Source organism: Sarcophilus harrisii, chromosome 2 (genome assembly GCF_902635505.1).
Source record: "Sarcophilus harrisii chromosome 2, mSarHar1.11, whole genome shotgun sequence".
Taxonomy (NCBI): domain Eukaryota; kingdom Metazoa; phylum Chordata; class Mammalia; order Dasyuromorphia; family Dasyuridae; genus Sarcophilus; species Sarcophilus harrisii.
The window spans coordinates 474,231,264-474,253,626 of NC_045427.1; the positions used below are offsets into that span (position 1 = coordinate 474,231,264).

The 22,363-nt window shown below is 33.6% G+C and overlaps 1 protein-coding gene across 2 annotated transcripts in view; it reads left to right on the plus strand.

Annotated features, from left to right (window-relative positions):
- The window catches only part of NUP93 (nucleoporin 93), a 126,109-nt gene that overhangs the window by 11,281 nt on the left and 92,465 nt on the right, over window positions 1-22,363 (plus strand). The window contains exons 2-3 of one of the 2 annotated variants that reach the window (XM_031954539.1): window positions 4,765-4,983; window positions 11,666-11,783. In XM_031954539.1, the coding sequence (XP_031810399.1) occupies window positions 4,805-4,983; window positions 11,666-11,783 (297 nt within the window). In that variant the 5' untranslated portion in view covers window positions 4,765-4,804. Of the gene's footprint in view, window positions 1-4,764; window positions 4,984-11,665; window positions 11,784-22,363 lie in introns of those variants that run through there. The other variant, XM_003757270.3, reaches the window with a different exon arrangement.

Below are 22,363 nucleotides of genomic sequence, written 5' to 3' on the forward strand. Positions count from 1 at the left end.
TTCCTCAGAACTTTCCCTATAAAATGGAATAAATGGTACTGATATTTGCTACATTTCTTTCCCTTTTCAAGGAAAATTTCACACTTTATTTTTTACTATTGAAGTTAATAGAATGTGTATGTTAATGTAGCTATATTCAGAAGATGAATATATGTCTATGAGCTTTGCAAATCTTTAAACTCTATATATTAACCATTATTATTGTTATTAACATGGAAATGATTACATATCCATCAGTTATTTTTGTCAGTTCTGTTTTCACAATATCTCTAGCATCTGTCCCCCTTTTAACAGTTCACCACCCTAATTCAAACTTTTATCACCTTTCATTTGGACTATTGCACATGCTTCATAATTAGTTTCTTGGCTACAGGTATCTCCCTTCTCCAAAATGTCCTCCACACTGTTGCAGAAGTGACTTTGCTCAAGCACAGGTCAGATCATGTCAGTTCCCTAAGGCCTCAGTTAACTCTAGTGGTGCCCTATTTCTATTAGAATCAAATATAACTCTTCAGAAGGCATTTAAAAGCCCTTATGATAAGGTTTCAATCTACCTTTCTAGCCTTATTATACAGATTACTAGAATGCTTATAACAAAACAGTCTTATAGTACAATCTCTAATTCAGTTTAAATGCATTGTAACTACAAAGATAAAAATGAAACACTCCCTGCCTTCAGTGTGAATAGTTCTTTCATTTTTGAAGAGGATGCTGTTTATAAATTTTCATGTATCAGAGCACTTGAAAAGGTTAGTACTGTATAAACAGTACTTCTCTTTATATATGCTAAACTGGCTTTATTGCAATTTCTCACCTACTGTACTCCATATCACATTTCATTGCCTTTGTACAGCTTTGTTGTGGCTGGAGTGCACTCCCATCTCGACTTTGCTTCTTAGAATCTCTATTTTCTGTCAAAGCTCAGCTTAAGCCAAGGTCTAAGGTAGAGATGCCTAATGCTCTATCACTACATTAGGCATCTCTACCTTAGATCTTTCCTAACCATCCCTCTTGTTACTTCCCTTCAACTTATGTTTTATTTTATATATACTTATGTATACACTTGCTCCCCTGATAGAGTTCAAGCTCCTCTAGGGTTTCATTTGGGGCTTTGTATTCGCAATGCCTGGCACATAGTAGGTACTTAATAAATACTTATTGCTTAATTGATATTGACTATCACAAAACCATGAGGAAAAAAAGTCTTTCAGTCAGTAACATACATTGGAAGTAACAGTTACTGGAAACTACAGTTGGAAAGCATTATTTACCTTTGTTTTTATTTCTTCATGTTATCTTTCCCTTGGTTCCAGCCATCCCAGAACACTCCCCAGGGTGGTTATGTTGCATGAAGCCTCAGAGGTTCCTTTGGTGCTCTTCTTTCCTCTATAACCCAAAGTGCCTAAATGTTTTCAGGGATTAGATAGGTGATTGTCAACAACTCTTTCTTTTGATGAGATGGAAAGCCTTCAAATCCTGCCCTGCTTACTGTCTTCTAAGGTCCTTCAGTTCATACCATCTGCCCTGTTACCATATATACCACAGTGTTGGTTGTATGCTCCTTTCTTTACCTTCTCCTTCCCTCTTCTTATTATTTTTTCTGGATGGGCCTTGACACTTTTATTACTCTGTACATATTATTTATTGCTCTAACTTGTGTGATACTTCCAGGATTTTGCATCTGTTTTGCAGCAATACTTTCTTTTACATAAGTCTCCAATTAAAGGATGAGCCCCCCCAAAATAGGAATGGTCTCTTTTCAGTTTGTATTTCTAATGCTTAAATAAATATGTGATACATGGTATCACATGGTAAATGGTAAATCCTTTCTTGCATTTGTTCTGTCCTGGGAATGCTTTACTTTCAGAGTCTCTCATTTTTCCAAAGATACAGATGGTTTGGCGAAACATTTGAAATTTTCATAATTTAATGTTAGATGGAAAGTAAGTATTTATATAAAACTCATTTTAGGATTAAAGGCTAACTTGGACTATAAGGAGCGTTTACATTTTTCTGCTCATTTATTTTAGCTCTTAATAGCTATTGCTTTGTTTTGAAATCATACTTCTTTACCTTTATGCTCTTTAAGTTAATCTTTTTAAAAATCTTAACTTTTCCTTTATGGATTTATGGCATTATCATGGCTTTTTAGCATTGGTCTATCAATATCAGAAAAAAATTACATTGCATCTAAAGATTTTCTCTAATGTAGTCCAGTAGGACATTAATAGCAAGGCAGAATGTAGGAAGTGAAGGAAGAAAAATATTTTGACAAAGCTCTTCTATTTAAACTATCTTATTTGTTCACTATCGTCTAATAGGTTAATGCCTTATTATATCAATGAATTTTTATTCTGCATGGTTTAAATGCAGTAAGGTCAACAACAGGAATATGTGAAAAATCTTTCTCCCAAAAAATCTGAATTGATAAATTTTATTTCAGCATATCATACAAATAACCAGTATTCTCCTAGTCAGATCCCTCACAGTGTACAATCTCTGAAAATGGCTAAGTACAATAATATGCAATATAGAGCAATGATTTAGAGTGGTAGTACATGCTTCCTTATACTTGAGTAATTTTATACTTGTTAAAAAGAAAGGACAGGCATTTGCCTTACTAGTTTTTCCATAATATACCTTGTTTTTGATCTAAGATTTATTGCCACTTAAAAATTTTCTTGATTTACATAATTATGTAATCGTGTATATTGTTTTTTTTTGTTTTGCTTTATTTATCCTGCATCCTTTCATACATGTATTTTCATATTCCTTCTTATTCTCCATATTGTTCCTTATGGTTCATTAATATTCCATAGCAAATATTATTGTTCTATAAGAAACGATCAGCAGGATGATTTTAGAGAGGCTTGGGGAGACTTACATGAACTGATGCTAAGTGAAATGAGCAGAACCAGGAGATCATTATACACAGCAAGAAGATTATACGATGATCAATTCTGATGCACATGCCTTTTTCCAACAATGAGATGATTCACATCAGTTTCAATAGTCTTGTTATGAAAAGAGCCATCTACATCCAGAGAGAGGATTGTGGGAACTGAGTGTGGACCACAACATAGCATTTTTACTCTTTCTGTTGTTTGCTTGCATTTTGTTTTCTTTCTCTGCTTTTTTTTTCTTTCTTGTTATGATTTTTCTTATGCCACAATATAACTATATAAATATGTATACATATTGGATGTAACATATATTTTAACATATTAACATGTATTGGATTACTTGCCATCTAAGGGAGAGGGGAATTTGGAACACAAGGTTTTGCAAGGATCACTGTTGAAAAATTACCCATGCACGTGTTTTGTGAATAAAAAGCTTTAATTAAAAAGAATGGGGAAAAAAATTCCATAACATTTATATTCCACTATTTATTCAATCATTTCCACATTTGTTATTAGAATAAGTGGTCAGACTTTTCCTTTTGCAAATAATGCTGCTATTGATATTTCCTTGCAGATTGTTCTTTTATTATAACCACGGAATATAAACCTATTAGTGGAATAATTAAGTAAAAAAATGTGAGCAATTTTGTAAATTGTTTTGCATGATTCCAGGGTTTTAAAATGTTTGGATCAATTCACAATTCCATCAGGAATATACCATTGTGTCTTTTTCTCTTAGATTCAGAGTTTTGCATGGGGATGATAGTGCAACAGGATTATAATTTTATAATAATTTGTTCAACATTGATATTGGCTTATTTAATCAATTGTTTTTTCAAGCAAGTATTCCTGGTATCATTTGTGATCTGGAAACCTTTTAGTATTATATTATTATAATATAGTAGTAGAACTAGCAGCAATAACAAACCTTATTAAGCCTACATTTCCCTGAATGAACATAATCCATGTAGGTGGTTAAATGTTTCAGGATTCTAAAAATATAATAGTAATATGTGAGTGCACATATAAGAATGGAATTTTTGTGCTGATAAAATAGAGATAACATGGTGCAGGGTAGAGAATCTGGATTAACAGTGGGAAGCCCAAACTTCTTGTCCTAACTGCCACTTGGATACCAGTTATTACGAGTCTCAAAAGAAGAAAGGTTTTGCAAATGGTGATGTAGCATTCAAGGTATTCTGCTTGGATATTCTTAGAAGAAAAATAGTTAAGTGCTGGTCATTTTTAAAGCTTCCTGAATTTGATGCCAGATATACTAATCCATGCTATTTCAGGTCTAAGATAGCTGGAGCCAGGGTTCTATGAACTTGGATGAGCAAAAAAAATGCATCTTTATGCAATTTTTTTTGCTCATCCAAGTTCATAGAACCCTGCTCTTTATATCATTAACCTCTACCTAAAATTTAGCATTTACTTCAGTTTTTCAAAAACATGATTCTAAGAAGGCCTTGCCAGACTTCCAAAAGGACCAGGCCACAGAAAAAGTAAAAAAAAAACCCTGGTCTGAGGAGAGGGGCAAAAATTCTGATCTGTTTATTCATATCTTTGCATTAGATCTAATGTATATATGTATATAAATACATCCATATCCATAACACATAATATTTTAAATAAACTTGAATCCTCATTGTGCATCTATATCCCAAATGTATCTGTTTCTCCATTTCTGACTCATTTCCTCTATCACTATTGTTCTTAATGCTGTGCATATAAGGGCCCTAAATACCATTTCATGCTAGTCTCTGTTGCTTCTTTTATTTATAGAAAGGCCTAGTGATTTCTTAAATTTTACTGAAAACCTGCACAGTGTTTGAAGTTATTTTTTTTTCTCTTTCCTTAGGTTTCTTGTTTTCTCTTTCTGTATAATATCTTCATCAGAAATGGATACTGAAGGCTTTGGTGAACTTCTTCAACAGGCTGAACAGCTTGCCGCTGAGACTGAAGGTATTTCTGAGCTTCCTCATGTAGAACGTAACTTACAAGAAATCCAACAGGCGGGTGAACGACTGCGCTCTCGCACACTGACACGTACATCACAGGAGACAGCTGATGTCAAGGCGTAAGTACTTCATTTTGAAACTTGTTGGGCTAGGTAAGTTGGGAACTAGAATATAGTTTTTCCTCATATTTTAATATATTCTGTAAATGAAGGGGAAAACAAATAATCATCTTAAGAACTTAAGATAGGTTTTGAAATACATAAAAAGTCTTGAAATTTTGCCTGTTTTGCCTGTCCAGGCTACAAGGAAATGTTGCCCCCAGAGATGTAAAGGGATAGTGGAAGAAAGAGGAAAGCTACTTGATGCTATAATATTACAGTATTTGATGCTGTATAATGAGATAATATTTGTAAAGTGCTTTGTAAGGCTTAAAGCGGTATGCAAATACTTATTATTATGATTTCTATTAGTGGTATTGTGGCTGACTGCTGGCTCAGAAATGCCTGGTTGACAGGTTAACAAATGTGAGTCTTTTAGACAAGTCATGTATTCAAAGCCAAGGGAGTACATCACAAAGGACATTGTTTTGGAGAGTATCAGGAAGAATTTATGCTTACTCCGTAGTAAGATAAATCATTAAGGCATGGTGTGACCCTGATCTGCTTATAGTCAGTGACTCCAGGGACCAAGACAGAAGGAACAGAAAAGTATTGGAAATAGAGCTTCCTCTTAGGGGTGATAGAGCAGTAAAGCCAGAGAGCCTCAAGATGGATTAGCTGATAAAAATTGCTGACTAGCAGCTGTCTACTGCAGTGATAATGTTTTATAAGTCATGGATATGTCCATATTCAGGATTCAGTGTAAGAGCAAGAAGAAAATGGCTATTCCATCTTTCCTCATTCTTCTAACATCAGGGGAAAAAAAATTATGTTTGTGTTTGATTTAGGGGATCAGCATATGTGATATGTATTAAACAAATACATACCCAAGTATTAATTGTCTGAACCAAACTATACCTTCCCTAGGTAGTAGTAGTTTTTAGACTTCAGAATAGAATCAGTAGATATAGAGTTTTTTAAGGTAATGCTCTACTTTTTCTCATTTCTTTATGTTTTAATCTTATGTTAGCTGTATTTTCTTGATAGAGCTTCTAGGCAGTATTTTTTGTATCTTTTAAAGAAAGACTAAAGAAGTTTTAGAAAGGACCTTAACTGGCTGTTCTGAAGCCACCTGCAAAAAAAGCATCAGTCTAAGATGTTTTCTTCAAACTTGTTCAAACTTTTCTCCAAGATACTCTGTTCTTGTTTTCAGCATTATTAGTTCTGGTCTGCTACAAAATTGTTATGTGGTTCCTGAGCACATAGGTACATGCAAAGCTGCCATTGAAAGTAGGAAAGTGATGTAATACTCTTTTAACTATTGTAGTTATAACTATTTTATAAGTTCTAAAACTTAAGATTAAAAGAAAACCCAATGATTTATTAGTAATTCATTTTCCTTTGCCTTTATTTATTAAATCTATTCTTCTTTTTCTAAATTACTTCAGGGTAATTAATACATTGAAAGAATGGGAGTGAGATAGTAGGTTAGATACAAATATTAAGAATAACATGAATTGATGACAGTCTTTGTATGTTATTTTTCTGATAGGTAGAGAAATATACCATAATTTGAATAGAACATTTTGATATAGGATGAGGCAGGAAAATGACAAGTTAAATAGAAAACTTTCTTTCTCTTTCAGATTAATAAGGAAAATCCAGGCTTTTAAGACTTCAATTTAGAGATAAGATTTAAGCTTGATATTTTTTTGTTTAGATGTAGTAGAAATGATGTTATATGCCTTAATGTTTAAGATATAGACATATATATATATATATACACACACACACACACACACACACACACACACATATATATTTGACTATTGAGTTACCCAGAACAACCTTAACATTTAAGCAAAAATAATATCCCAAATTGTATTTTGAATATTCCTGAATTAACAATATAATGTAGTGTTTTAATAATTGAAAAATGTCAGTCAGTAAGTTTTTGCTACTAATAAAATGGTTGATTAGAATAGCAAATGAATTAAGCAAAAGAAATCCTTTCACTCCTTAACTAAAAATGTTATTTTAGAAAAAATGACTGTAAGTATGATTAGTACATACTTATTCCCATCTTTGCTTTCAAGTGATAGTCAAGCTGATGTTAGACTATAGTTGTGTACTATGCTTTGGGAAGGGTATTTAAAAAAAAACAAAAAAGTAAAAAGAAAGTGTGACTGAGTGAAAGAGTACCACAATAGATGTTGAAAGACCTGGATTCTGGTATGCCCATCCTCATTCAAGTCTACTTTCTCTGAGCTACTTAACATTTTGGAGAGAGTTAAAAAGTTATATTCAGGCTACAGTTAATTCATGTTATCTAATCTCAATTGGACTCTCACTACTGTTTAGCAGTTTAAAAAATTCATCGCTGATTGATTCATTTATTATATTTCTCATATTTGTTATTACACACTTCTTTGTGCTCAAGCTATCATCCATTCTCATACTTATCACTCTTAGCAGATAAATTCATCTTCTACTTTACTGAGAATAATTGAGGCCATGTCTTGTCAGTTCCCTCATATTCCCTCCCTCAGTTGTCAGAATGCTTCCATCTTCTTCCCTCTTCTCTTCCTTTCCTCTCATCCCCAATGGTAAACTCGGTCTCTTTGCCAAGCTTGACTCTTCTATTTGTGGTCTTGAAAGAATCTATCATTCCTTCCAACAATTGCTCTATTACTCATTCATTCCTGTTTTCTCTCAGTTTCTCCTTACCTGCTTGTTCTTTCTTTGCTTTCTAGATGTATGCTTATGTTTCTCCTATTTTAAAACCTCCTTAACCTCTCATTCCTTTAAAACCTCATTCCTTTAACCTCTCGTCCTGTGGTTAATTTTCTATTCATTGCTAATTTCCTAGAAAGAGTAATTTACAGATGTTTCCTCTTCTTGTTCCTATCTCTGTCTGTTGCAATATGGTTTCATTAAAAATAATAATGACCATAAGAATAATAGCTTACACTGTGCCCAGCACTGTACAAAATATTATCTCATTTGACAACATTTTCAGGAAGTAGGTTCTGTTGTCCACATTTTATAGGTGAGCAAACTGAGGCAAACAATTAAATGACTTTCCGAGGATCACACTGAAGTTAGATTTGAAGTCACACCTTCCTTACTCCAAGCCTGGCATTGAGCCACATAGATGCTTCTATTGAAACTGATTTCTAAGCTGAAATTGAATTAAAACTGCTTTCTAACTTGGTTGACATTTTCTCTGACCTCATCTTTCTTGACCTTTCTAAAAAGTTTTTTTCAAGCAAACGGGCAGGCAACAAGCATTTAGATACTTAATATGTGCCAGTTAACTCTGCTAAATTCTGGGGACTCTTATAAAAGCAAAACATTACAAACCAGGCCCTCCTCAAGGAATTTACATTCTAAGATGGGAAGACAATACATAAAATGGAGCTAGGAAGTCAGTGATGAGGTGGGATGTGGAATAAGAAGTAGCTGCAAATGTATTCCATCATATTGATTTACCATTACATGTTCAGCTATTCCCCAATTGTTGGACACCTCCTCATATTTTCATTCTTTGCCAGCTCAACAAGACCTAAAAATAGAAATATATCCTTAGAATTTATTTAGTATTAAACCTTCCCTTAATTTATCCGATTTAATTTTCCCTTCCCTTTTTATTTTCCTGTTGAGTAAAATGTATTGCTGTACCTAATTCATTGGATAAGTATGTTTACATGTGTATATATGTTGCCGAGTTTGAATAAGGGCAAGATTCCAATCAGCTACTCCATCCCACCTTCATTCTCATAGTTGTCTTTTGTGCACCACTCCACCCCACCCCTTCTTCATTTGTTTAGCTGTATATTTGTGTATCTTGATTATATGAAATAATTTCCCCTAATTTTCCTTTCCCTTCCACCCTGTGTATTCTTGTTTCCATCCCTTCAATTAAGTGACTTGTTCAGGATCACACAGCTTAACTAGCTTCCTTAAGGCTGGGCACTGAAACATTCTTCAATCTTTATGCTACCAGAATCCAACACAGCACCTTGCACACATAATCAGTACTTAATAAATGTTTGTAAAATTGGTGTAAGTTTGCCACTGACCAGTGGTGTGATCTTAGTCAAAGTGAGATCTTTTGTTTCCTTATCTCTAGATGTGAGTTTTGGACTAGATGAAGTTTAAGATTTATTCACACTCCTTAAAAAGCTGTCATTCTAAACCTTTGCCCTCAGACTGCTTATTGGTGTGTAGTAGAAAAGATTTTGGTCATTGAAATAGCTAGAGAACAATACCCAAAGATGCATCATCAGGTGCTAAATTCTGAAGTGCTACCTGGGTCAGAAACAATCTTTTCCCAAATCATTGTGGATTGGAGATACATACTGTCTGACTGGAAAATGTCTGGTAGAGAAATTGAATTAGAACAGAAAGGCTTATGACTCTTATCAGTGTTTGCCTGTGAAGAAACAATGACCTGGAAATCTGACTCCTTTAGAGAGAGGGAATCTTTGATTAAATGTTGGTGCTATATGTATAAGGGATGGATTTTAGATTAAGATGGAATAGAAAACAGGTGAGGGGCTGGGATAAACAGTGAATACAGAAACATATAGAAAAAGGAGGAGAATTATGGAAGCAGAAACTCAGAGAAAGAGAATAATGTATTGTATATTTACAGCATGTCAGACCAGTTCTGGGAGTTTCATTGGATATTGGTGGAATTGGAGTTTAAGTGTCTTCAAAGATAGTAGTTTTGATCAGAATTTAAGAGTATATGTCAAACAGAAGCGGTAAAGGAAGCTGAGGATAACTCTGACATTTTCTTGGGAGGTGGAAATAGAGTAAATTAATAAGAAAGGCCGTGACACCAAAGGAGTAGGACTAGAAGAGTAATCTATGGATTGGAAGAGAGAAAGGATAAAATAAAGTGTCTTAACAAGAGGAGTCAATGATTGAATGTGTTCCAAGGTAATTGAATAATATGAGGCTATATAACTGTAACTTACCTAATAAATGTATCATTTGTATTCTGGGATTTTATTTTACTATTAAAAAAAAACCACATTGCATATGTTTGTACTATAGGGAAAGGGCTGTTAAAAGAGAAGGAAAAAAATGGAAGAATTTTGAATCTTTGAGGAATTGAATGCAGTCCTTTGGAGAAGTGCTCTCTCCTCTATTCCACTTTATATTGAAACTAGGAAATGACCTAGGGTAAATATAGCAGGAACCTGCTTTTTGTTTATTTTTTGAGGGATTTCTATATGTTCATGCTATTTTTTATTTTAAAATCACAAATGCAAGGCTTGTTGGAAGGGATGAGATAAACTCTGCTAAGAAGGGCAAGAAAGAATTTAATAAAATCATGTATGGGGATGATTCTTTTAGGTGCTATGTTGTTAGCATAGTAATTGGAGCTGGTACCACTGAATCCAGATTGGAAGGTACATTTCATATGGGCTCATTAATATTCTCTGTTCCACAAACTATATAGACTTTATCCTTACTCCTTGTACTGCCAGCCATTTTATAAGTTTTCCTGAGGAGGAACAGGAAACAAACATCACCAAACAGTTAAAAGTATATTCTTTGCTGATAGTGTCTTAGTTGTGCTATTTTTGTGTAGAAAAGAAAGCATATTACTAAATAATTTAAATACACGAAATTTCTGTCCTCTAATTTTGTATTATGAGTCAATGACAGCTAGATCAGGTCCCGAATCTCTTAATGTCTAATTCAGTGGAATGTGTATTAATCCAGGACTTTAGACTAAAAGGCAACAAAACTCAGGTCCATTACAAGGAACAAGGTCATAAGGCAGAGTGGATAGAGAACTGGCCATAAAGCAAGTAAACTCTGAGTTCAAGGCCTGCTTCTAATGCATACTGGATGTGTATCTTTGGGCTAGTCACTTTAACTCTCAATGCTCTAAGAAACTCTTATGACAGAAAGTTGCAGAGAAGCTTCTAATCTTCATTGATAGAGAAAGTTCCTCATCAAGGACTTCCACTTGCCAGTGAAATCAGAGACTTATTTCCTAGCCCCTCATGAATAGTTCTCATTTATATAGGGATTTAGAGTTTGCAAAGCTTTTTACACATATTACTTTCTTTGGTCCTTACAATTTGTGAAGGAGATGCTATTATTATCCCTATTTTACAGCTGAGGAAACTAAGAGTCAAAGAGAGATTAAATCCATTGCTCAGGGTCATAAAACTAGTAAGTATCTTAGAAGAGATTCAAATTGTTTGCAGTATGACTTATAATCAAAACATTGCAAAAATAACATATACATATTTATTAGGTGGTACAATGGATAGGATGTTGGGCCTGGAATCAAGAAGACCTATTTTTGTGAATTCAAAACTGGTCTCAGACACTTATTAGCTATGTGACTCTGGGCAAGTCACTTAACCCCTTAACAGTTTCTTCATCTGTAAAATGAATTGGAAAAGAAAATGAAAAACCATTACAGTATCTCTGTCAAAAAAAACCCAAAAAACCACAAATGGGGTCTTGAAGAATTAGATATGACTAATCCACTTCCCCCAAAACCCCATAATATAATAAAAGTAATCTTGGCAATTTTTTTTTTAAAGCAAGAATAGTTCATGTATATATAAAGTCTTGAATATAGAAAAAAAAAAACTTCTATATTCATAATGCAGTAATCCAATTTATTTTCTCATTTTTGTTTTCCTATTCTTTCCTTATAAAAAACTAGGTCAGTTCTTCTTGGGTCTAGAGGACTTGACATATCCCACATTTCACAAAGGTTGGAGAATTTGAGTGCTGCAACTACTTTTGAACCTCTCGAGCCTGTGAAAGATACAGATATTCAGGTAAGAGTAGTTTGACTTGTTGAAATGAAAATAAAGTTCTTAGCAAATAGTTGATCATCTGTTTTATAAAAATTTACAAGCTATCCAGAAAATCCAGTATTATTATTTTTTTTTTTGTTTTCTGATAAAGTAAAACATCTGACCAAAAACTGTTCTCTTGTGTTTGGGAATTATGGTGGTGGTGATGGTGGGAAATATAGCTGATCTATTTAGTTATTTTTAAGTATTTTTGCAAGACTAAATTGTGGAAAGCAAGGAATTTCCATCTTAATTTGAATATTTTCATTTCTTTATGTTTCCTTTTTAAAATTTTAATCCAAAGGACTGACATCATGGCTACAAGATTATATTTCAGATTAGTCATGTTCTGTCTATTGAAACTTAAGTGGCAAATATGTTCCTTTTCATGTTGTTGGTATTTAGTTGGCTAAAGTTAAAAAAATTTTGACTACAACTTATTGAAATCTTTTCTTTGTTGATATCTTTCTTTTTTGACTGCTAGCTTAACAAACATCTGTAAACATGAACATTTCAGCATACATAGATCAGAAAAGAGGAGAGTTGACACACTTGTGAAGCTCTGTTATATAGTTGTTGTTGTTTTTAAAGGTATATATTACATTTAACACAAATGTAAAACTGCTTTGCTTGTTCCTTCCAAACTTTTTTCTCTTGTACATATTTTTAAATATTTCATTGACATTTTAGTGTTGTTGCTATTGACCAACTTCCTTCACTACTTACTTCTCCCTAATATGAGCTTTCTCATGTAACAGATAAATGTAGTTGAGCAAAACAAATCAATTGTTGAATAGGTCTGCAAATATCTGTCTCACTTTATACCTGTGGTCCATCTGACAAGAGGTTGGGAAAATGCTGCATCATCATTCGGTCTCCTGAAGTCATAATTGGTCACTACATTAGTCAGAGGCTTTAAATCTTTGAATGTTATTTTTGTTTACATCATTCTAGACATTGTACAGATTATTCCCCTGGTTCTGTTCACTCCATTCTGTTTGCTTCATACAAATCTTCTGAAGTTCCTCTAAATCTGATCCTTTAGTTATTTCTTGCAGTATAATAGTATTTCATTGCGCTTTTTTTGCCATAATTTTGCCATAATCCTATTAATCGATGGACAGCCACTTTGTTTCTGATTTTTTACTGCTACTTTATTGATTTCTAAAGAGTGTTTTTATTGCCTTCAGTAGAATTTAATGAAATTACTAACAGTATGTCTTTTTTACTATATTAATCAGGAAAAGGATAGTAAGATTGTTATTTGGGGGGAGAATTTTTAAATTTTATTTTATTTTTATTATAGCTTTTTATTTACAAAACATATACATGGGTAATTTTTCTACATTTTCCCTTGCAAAACCATCTGTTCCAACATTTCCCCTCATTCCCCCCAACCCTCCCCTACATGGCAGGTAGTCCAATACATGTTAAATATGCTTAAAGTATATGTTAAATATAATATATGTATACATATTTATACAGTTATCTTGCTGCACAAGAAAAATTGGATCTAGAAAGAAAGTAAAAGAAATCTGAGAGGGAAAACAAAAATGCAAGCAAACAATAACAGAAAGAGTAGAAATGCTATATTGTGGTCCACACTCATTTCCCATAGTTCTCCTTCTGGATGTAGCTGATTCTCTTCATTATTGAACAGTTAGAACTGGTTTGAATCCTCTCATTGTTGAAGAGAGCCACGTCCATCAGAATTGATCAGCATATAGTCTTCTTGTTGCCATGTAGAATGATCTCCTGGTTCTACTTATTTCACTCAGCATCAGTTCATATAAGTCTCTCCAGGCCTCTCTGACATCATCCTGCTGGTCGTTTCTTACAGAACAATAATATTCCATAACATTCATATATCACAATTTATTCACCCATTCTCCAATTGATGGGCATCCATTTAGTTTCCAGTTTCTAGCCACTGCAAAAAGGGCTGCCACAAACATTTTTGCACACGTGGGTCCCTTTCCCTTCTTTAAGATCTCTTTGGGATATAAGCCCAGTAGTAACACTGCTGGGTCAAAGGGTGTAGTTCCAAATTGCTCTCCAGAGTGGTTGGACTCATTCGCAGTTCCACCAACAATGTATTAGTGCCCAGTTTTCCCACATTCCCTCCAACATTCATCATTATCTTTTCCTGTTATCTTAGCCAATCTGAGAGGTATGTGGTGGAGATAGTAAGATTATTAAGAAGGATATGTCTCCTATTATTTTTAAAGACCTTCAAAATAATGTATTTGCCTTTGAATTCTTCTTTGGGTGAGATGGAGGTGATCTTTGTTCTCATTTTGGCCAATAACATACCTTCTAGATAATTTTGATATATGTCTTGAGGACTTAAAAAGAAGGATGCTATACAAATGAGTAAGAGTTTTTCCATTGTTCTGATTTTGCTAAAATTACAGTCTTTTCTCAGAACCTGAATAATTCTTATCTGGTCAACTTAGTACCCCAATTCCATTATATTAGCTTTCACTTCTAACTCAGGCACTTTATATATTAATTTTGAGTTTGACCTGTAAAATTAACACAAAACATTTCTTTTTCTCTAAGGAAATATAATAAGAACTCATTTAAGTTTTAAGTGCCTTAGAACTTTAAGTATTCTTTCTCTTACTACTACAGTGAAATAATCTATCAGAAAGCAAGCATTTATAAGCTCCTACTATGAGATAAACAATGGAGATACAAAGAAAAGTAAAAGACAATTCCTATTTTCAAAGGTCTCAAAGTCTATTAAGAAAGACACTCTCTATTCAATTACCTACAAACATTTTATGCTATATATAAGATAAATTGGAAATAGTCAATGGAGGGAAAAGGAATAAGGAAAAGTTCTATAGATTTTAGCTGGGCCTTGAAGCTAGGGAAGGAAGGTTATACAGATGAGGAGAAAGAGAATTCCAGATGTGTGGCACAGCCAGTGAAAATGTAATTGAGAAATAGAATGTCTTGTGGAGGGAACAGTAAATGGATTGAATAAATAGGTGCAAGGGAAGTGGGTTTAAGACTATATAGGTAGTTTTACAGTCAAAGGTTCTTATAAAGGCCCCATTTCCAAAATATAGAGAATTGACTCTGATTTAAAAGAAATCTAGCCATTCTCCAATTGATAAATGGTCAAAGGATATGAATAGACAATTCTCAGATGAAGAAATTGAAACTATTTCTAGCCATATGAAAAGATGTTCCAAGTCATTATTAATCAGAGAAATGCAAATTAAGACAATTCTGAGATACCACTACACACCTGTCATACTGGCTAGAATGACAGGGAAAGATAATGTGGAATGTTGGAAGGGATGTGGGAAAACAGGGACACTGATATATTGTTGGTGGAATTGTGAACACATCCAGTCATTCTGGAGAGCAATTTGGAACTATGCCCAAAAAGTTATCAAACTGTTCATACCTTTTGATAGCCCAAAGAAATCTTAAAGAATGGAGAGGGATCTGTATGTGCAAAAAAGTTTGTGACAGCCCTCTTTGTAGTGTCCAGAAATTGGAAACTGAGTGGGATGCCCATCAATTGGAGAATGGCTGAATAAATTGTGGTATATGAATGTTATGGAATATTATTGTTCTATAAGAAACCAACAGCAGGATGATGTCAGAAAGGCCTGGGGAAACTTACATGAACTGATGCTGAGTGAAATGAGCAGGGCCAGGAGATCATTATATACTTCAGCAACGATACTGTATGATGATCAATTCTGATGGACGTGACCATCTTCAACAATGAGATGAAACAAATCAGTTCCAATAGAACAGTAATGAACTGAACCAGTTACATTCAGTGAAAGAACTCAGGGAAATGAGTGTGAACCACTACATAGAATTCCCAATCCCTCTATTTTTGTCCATCTGCATTTTTGATTTCCTTCACAGGTTAATGGTACACTATTTCACGTCTGATTCTTCTTGTGTAGCAAAATCATATTTATTTATTTATTTTTTATTTAATAGCCTTTTATTTACAGGATATATACATGGGTAACTTTACAGCATTAACAATTGCCAAACCTCTTGTTCCAATTTTTCACCTCTTACCCCCCCAACCCCTCCCCTAAATGGCAGGATGACCAGTAGATGTTAAATATATTAAAATATAAATTAGATACACAATAAGTATACATGACCAAAACGTTATTTTGCTGTACAAAAAGAATCAGACTCTGAAATATTGTACAATTAGCTTGTGAAGGAAATCAAAAATGCAGGTGTGCATAAATATAGGGATTGGGAATTCAATGTAATGGTTTTTAGTCATCTCCCAGAGTTCTTTTTCTGGGTATAGCTAGTTCAGTTCATTACTGCTCCATTAGAAATGATTTGGTTGATCTCGTTGCTGAGGATGGCCTGATCCATCAGAACTGGTCATCATCTAGTATTGTTGTTGAAGTATATAATGATCTCCTGGTCCTGCTCATTTCACTCAGCATCAGTTCGTGTAAGTCTCTCCAGGCCTTTCTGAAATCATTCTGTTGGTCATTTCTTACAGAACAGTAATATTCCATAATTTTCATATACCACAATTTATTCAGCCATTCTCCAACTGATGGACATCCATTCAGTTTCCAGTTTCTAGCCACTACAAAAAGGGCTGCCACAAACATTCGTGCACATACAGGTCCCTTTCCCTTCTTTATAATCTCTTTGGGATATAATCCCAGTAGTAACACTGCTGGATCAAAGGGTATGCACAGTTTGATAACTTGCAAAATCATATTTAACATGTATTTGTCTACCTGTCATCTGGGGAAGAGGGTGGGGGGAATGAGAGGAAAAATTGGAACAAAACGTTTTGCAACTGTCAATGCTGAAAAATTACCCATGCATATATCTTGTAAATGAAAAGCTATAATAAATAAAAAGTTAGCAAAAAAAAAAAAAAAAAGACTGGATAGGTAGATAGGAACCAGGTTAAGAAAGCATTCAGTACTAGTGGATTTTATATTTGATTATAGAGGTGATATGAGTTGATTAATAGAGGGTGGTAGTAATATAATCAAATCTGTGGTTTTGGAAGTTTTGACAACTGAATGGAAGATGTATTAAAATGCCAAAAGACCAGAGATAGGAATACCAATAATAATCTAGGCATGAACCAATGAGGACCTGTATCAAGATAGTGGCAGTGTCAGAGGAGAGAGGTAGAGTAGACTCAGTAGGCCTTGGCAACAGATTAGAATTAGGGGTAAGAATGAGGAGTTGAATATGGCACTTCGGTTACAAATGTGGGTGACTGGGAGATTAGCAGTACCCTTGACAATAAGGAAGTAAGAAAAACGGAATGATTTGAGAATAATTTGGTTTTGGATAAGTTTAGTTTAAGATATCTATAAACTATAAAATTTTAGATGTCTAATAAGAAGTTGAAAATTGAAGACTAAAGACTAAGAGAGAAGTTAGGACTAAGTAAATGTACCTGAAAATCATTGGCATAGAGGTGATTATTGAATCCAGTGGAACTGATTAAAAAAAAAAAAAAAAAACAAGCAAAAATAGTATTGAGGGAGAAAAAGAGCCTAGGAGAGCCTTAGGGAACACCCACAGTGGTCATGACCTGGATGAATGAAGCTTCAGCAAAGGATACTGAGAAACATGTCAGAAGAATAGAACTATGAGAAAAGAGTGTCATAAAAACCTGGAGAAAAGGAGGGTGATTGACAATGAAGGTCAAGAAAGATGAGGATTTCAAAAAGGCCTGAGATATGATAGATGAAATATCATTGTTCACTTTAGACACAGCAATTTCACTTGAATGATGAAGTCAGAAGTCAAACTATAGAGTTGAGAATGAGAGGAGAGAAAGTGGAAGGACCAATTGTAGATGGCTTTCTCAAGGTGATTAGCCAGAAAAGGGAGAAGAATATAGGATAAAAGATCAATAGAGAGAGAGGCAGGTCATTGGCTGAGTGGGTAGAATATTGGGCCTGAAGTCAAAAAGATTCATCTTCCTGATGATTTCAAATCTAGCCTCAGACACTTACTAGCTGTGTAACTGAGCAAGTCACTTAATACTGTTTGTCTTAGTTTCCTCATTTGTAAAATGATCTAGAGAAGGAAATGGCAAACTATTCCAATATCTCTGCCAAGAACATGATTGAAAAAACCACAGAACAAAGGTAGTGGGGATATGTGGATCAAATGAGGATTTTTTTAAGAATGGAAAAGACACAAGCATTTTTGTAGATAGTAAAAGAAGCAGGCAGTGATTTGATGCATTTATTATGTGTGAAATGATATTTTCCAGACAATGCATTTTTGATATAAATCAAAATGAATTTATGTTAATTTATAGTACTCTTAAACTATAGTTTAGAAATAATATAGAAATGCTGATGCATCCTTAAAAGGATGCTGCCAAGTACTTTGCAAACCCCAGCATTACTTATAAGCTTGAAAGGGCATTTTCCCTTATACAGATCACCATTTTCTATTCTATACACATTGATTATTTTTTTCCCTCTGCTTCTAATGGAGCTTGAAATTAATATTTTTTGGGGTTTGTTTCCTTGTTTTCATAATCAGTGATGTTGGCGTGCTTTGGGAACACATTTTTAATAGATGCCATGGCTAATAGAGGTAACTTAAAAAAAAAAATCCATTTGTACATATATGAATGGTGTGAATGGATTTTTTTAAAATGTTCATTGACTTTAAAAAAAAAAAAAACATAGCCATGAGCAATCATTGCAAAATTGTGTAACTACATATGATAACAAAGAGCTTGTTGGAGCTACCTTTGACTGAACTGTTGTGGGAACTAAAATCTCTAGTTTTACCAAAATAATTTTAGTGTATTTCTTTTATAAACAGACTTCTTGAGGATATGTTTTATGCTTTTGCTGTGTCCTGGTGCATACTATTTATTAGGTATGAGTATATTCTGAGTACATTATATGTGTTGAAGAAAAACAAAATGATGTATGCTTTGTTGTTGGCATAGAAAAATCCCAGTTAGGAAATACCCTCTATTCTACTAATGGACAGTACTTATTTTGCAACTCAGAATTTTGTAGCATTGCTTAGAATAAATAGAAGGTAGTTCAAGGATAGTACTAACAGTTGTGGAACTCAGGGAATGTAGAAGGGAGTGCTTAAGTTGAATGTTTTAAAAAAAAAAAAAAAAAGGAACTGATTCAGCCAGGCTCAGATGGGGAAGAAGTAGGTTCCACACTAGGGGCTAGACATTAGTACAAAGATATGAAAGCAGAAGATAACATAGTCTACAAATATTTATTTTAGTGCCTTTTGTGTATTGCTGGAATAAAAATACAAAAAGAATGAAACAAATTCCTTCTTGAAAGGCACTTACATTCTAATGGAAAAAACAATTGTGAGTTTTAAAATGTACAGGATAAATGTAAAGTAAATAAATACAAATATATATTAAAAAAAAAGTTTGAGAAGGATGGCATTAGCAATTGAGAAATGAATACTTCTATTTAGAAAGTATAGAGCTAGCTGCTGGAGTATCATGTAATGTAGAGAGAAATAGTTTAGTTGGATTGTTTAGTGTGAGCGGGAAAGTAATATACAATGAAGCTGAAAAGAAACTTTCAGTCAGCTAAACTAAAGAATTTTTTTTTTTTCTAGAAGCCTTAGGAAATTGCTGGAGTTGATTAAGTAGAGGGGGATCACATCTTCAGATATGCAGTGTATAGAGTGACTTGGAATAGAGAGAATCTTGAGATAATGAAATCAGTCAGGAGTCTGTTGTCATTAATAGTCTAGGAAAAAAGTGAGCAAAGCAGTACTGGATAAAGTGGCAGATATTTAAGAGGAGAGAAAGGATTAAATATGAGAGATATTGTGGAGGTAGAAACAGAAAATTTGGGTATCTGATTGGATATATGGGATGAGGAAAAATCAGGTTATGGAGATTAAATAATCTACTTATTACTAAACCATTCAGCTATACCTGGTAACATGTACCTGGTAACATATCTGATGCTATACCTTGATTTCTGAAGTAGAATGTTATAGTGAGTACGAATCAGACCATAGGATTTAGAGAGAGAGGATCTGCGATCCAAATCCCAGATGTTCTAGTTATTACCAGGGTGGTCTTGGGCAAGTTAGTTAAATTCTCTAGGCCTCTTATGAGAGTTCACTTTTTAAAAATGTTTGCATAATCTGCTTTCATCTCTGATTAGATTTCAGCCTCTTAAGGAGGTTGGGGAAGTCTAGGAGTGCGAAACATTTTAGGAGCGTAAAACATTTTTAAGCAATTAGTACAAGGGAAATCTGTCATTTATAAGAATAGATCCTCAATAATTGATTTTTACTCCACTATACAGTAAGTATACTGAAATATTCATGATTTCCTTCCCTTTTCTGCTTATAGGCTTCTAAATGACAAAGAACATACTCAGGCCTCTTTTAGTTTGTCTTTTAAATAGTTATAAGAAGCTAAAAGGTGTTGACACTCAAAACTAATTCAATACTGAAGTAATCTCATATACTTCTTCAAAAACACAAGTCAGTAGCTTTAAAGTAGCAAAAAGCTACAGAATACAATGAAAAAGAAAGCTTAAAATTCTACTTTTTTAATCAGTGGTTTTCTTTGTTATTAATATAATTGGCATGGTTAAATTTTTAAATTAATTTTTCTTTGTTTTCTTTCTAATTTTATACCTTCAAATTAAATCAGTAATTTTTAAATAGACAAAACAAAGATGAGAAAAACGATTTACAAGTATGAAATACTATAGTGCTGTTAATTACCCTCTATCATTTTCATATAATTTCCATTGTTTAACTGAACCTTAACTGGTACTTAGTATGGATTTTTCCAGGTCAGTAAAATGGAATATTGAATTAGGCATAAGTAGTTTAGAGCACTTATGTTGTTTCCTTGCTTCCTTTTGATTAAATCCTATTCCTCCTCTTTCTTTGTAGTTCTTTGTCTGACCTACCTTTATGTCTTCATTTCTCTATCTTATTTTCTGAGTGAATAGCTATATGAATTCTTTGCTCAAAATAAAATTTATAAAGTCCTTCACTTAATCTCATTTGATCTTCAAAATGACCCTCTGAGTCAAGTACTAAAGGAGACCGAAGCTCACCAGAGATTAATGACTCTCTTGCCCCAAGACATAGACCTACTGAGTGCCAGTGGTAGAATTACAATCAGCAAATATTTATTGAGACCAAATATGTTCCAGGCTCTGAGTTAGATGCTGGAGACACAAGTACAATGAACGAAACAACCTCAAAAAGAGCTTACATGTCAGTGGGAGAGATTAGAAGTACGTATATACAACAATAAAGGGAATAATTTTTTTTTAACATTTATTTTTAAAACTTTGAGTTCCAAATTCTCTTCCTCCCTTCCCAACATCTTTCATTGAGAAGGCAGGCAATTCAGTATAGGTTATACATATCTAGTCATGTAAGCATTTATACAATAATCATCTTGTAAAAGAAAATAGATAAAATAAATAACTCTTAAAAATTAAGCAGAAGAAAAATTATGCTTCAATTTGTATCAGATAACATCAGTTCTTTCTTTGGGAATAGAATAGCATTTTTCATCATAAGTTCTTCAGGGTTGTCCTGGATCGATTGTATTATTAGAATAGCTATTTTACAATATTGCTGTTATTTTGTACATAGTGTCTTTGCTTCAGCTCATAGAAAGCTTTCCAACTTTTTTTGAGAGCATCACTATTATAGCACAATAATAATAATCCATCATAATTACATACCATACTTATTCCCCAGTTGATGGATATCCCCTCAGTTTCCAATTTTTTGTCCTGAGAAGAGAGCTGCTATAAATATTTTTGCACATATAAGTCCTTTTCCTTTTTAAAAAATCTTTTTTGGGATTGTTGCCCAGTAGTAGTATTGTTAGGTCAAAGGATATGCATGATTTGGGCATAGTTCATATCTTTTGATTGTTTATCAGTTGGGGAGTGGCTTTTTTAAAAAATAAATTTGACTCAGTTCCCTTTATATTTGAGAAATGAGGCTTTTTAAGAAAAACTTGCTTCAAAATTCTTTTTTGTAATTACTATCGTTAACTATTTTCCTTCTCCCCCCATTTATTCTATTTTCTATCTCCTTTCACCCTGTCCCTCCTCAAAAGTGTTTTGCTACTAAGCGTTCCTCCACCAATATGCCTTCTCTTCTGTCCTCCCACTTTGCATATCCCATTCCCTCTCCTACTTTCCTATAGGGTAAGATAGATTTTTGAATGTGTATGTTATTTCCTCTTTCAGCCAATTCTGATGAGAATAAGATATACTCCTTCTCCCTCTCCTCCTCTTCTCTTCCACTATAAAAGCTTTTGCTTGACTTTTTAATGGCAAATAATTTATACCATTTCACATTTCTCTTTCCCTTTATCCCAGTACATCCCTCTCTTACTCCTTAATTTCATTTTTTTTTAAAGATATTATCCCTTCATATTCAACTCAACACTTTTGCCCTCTATCTATATATATTCTTTCTAACTGCCATAACAATCAGAAAGTACTAATTAGTTACAAGTATTATCCTCCCATGTAGAAATGTAAACAGGCAAATCTTACTAAGTTTTT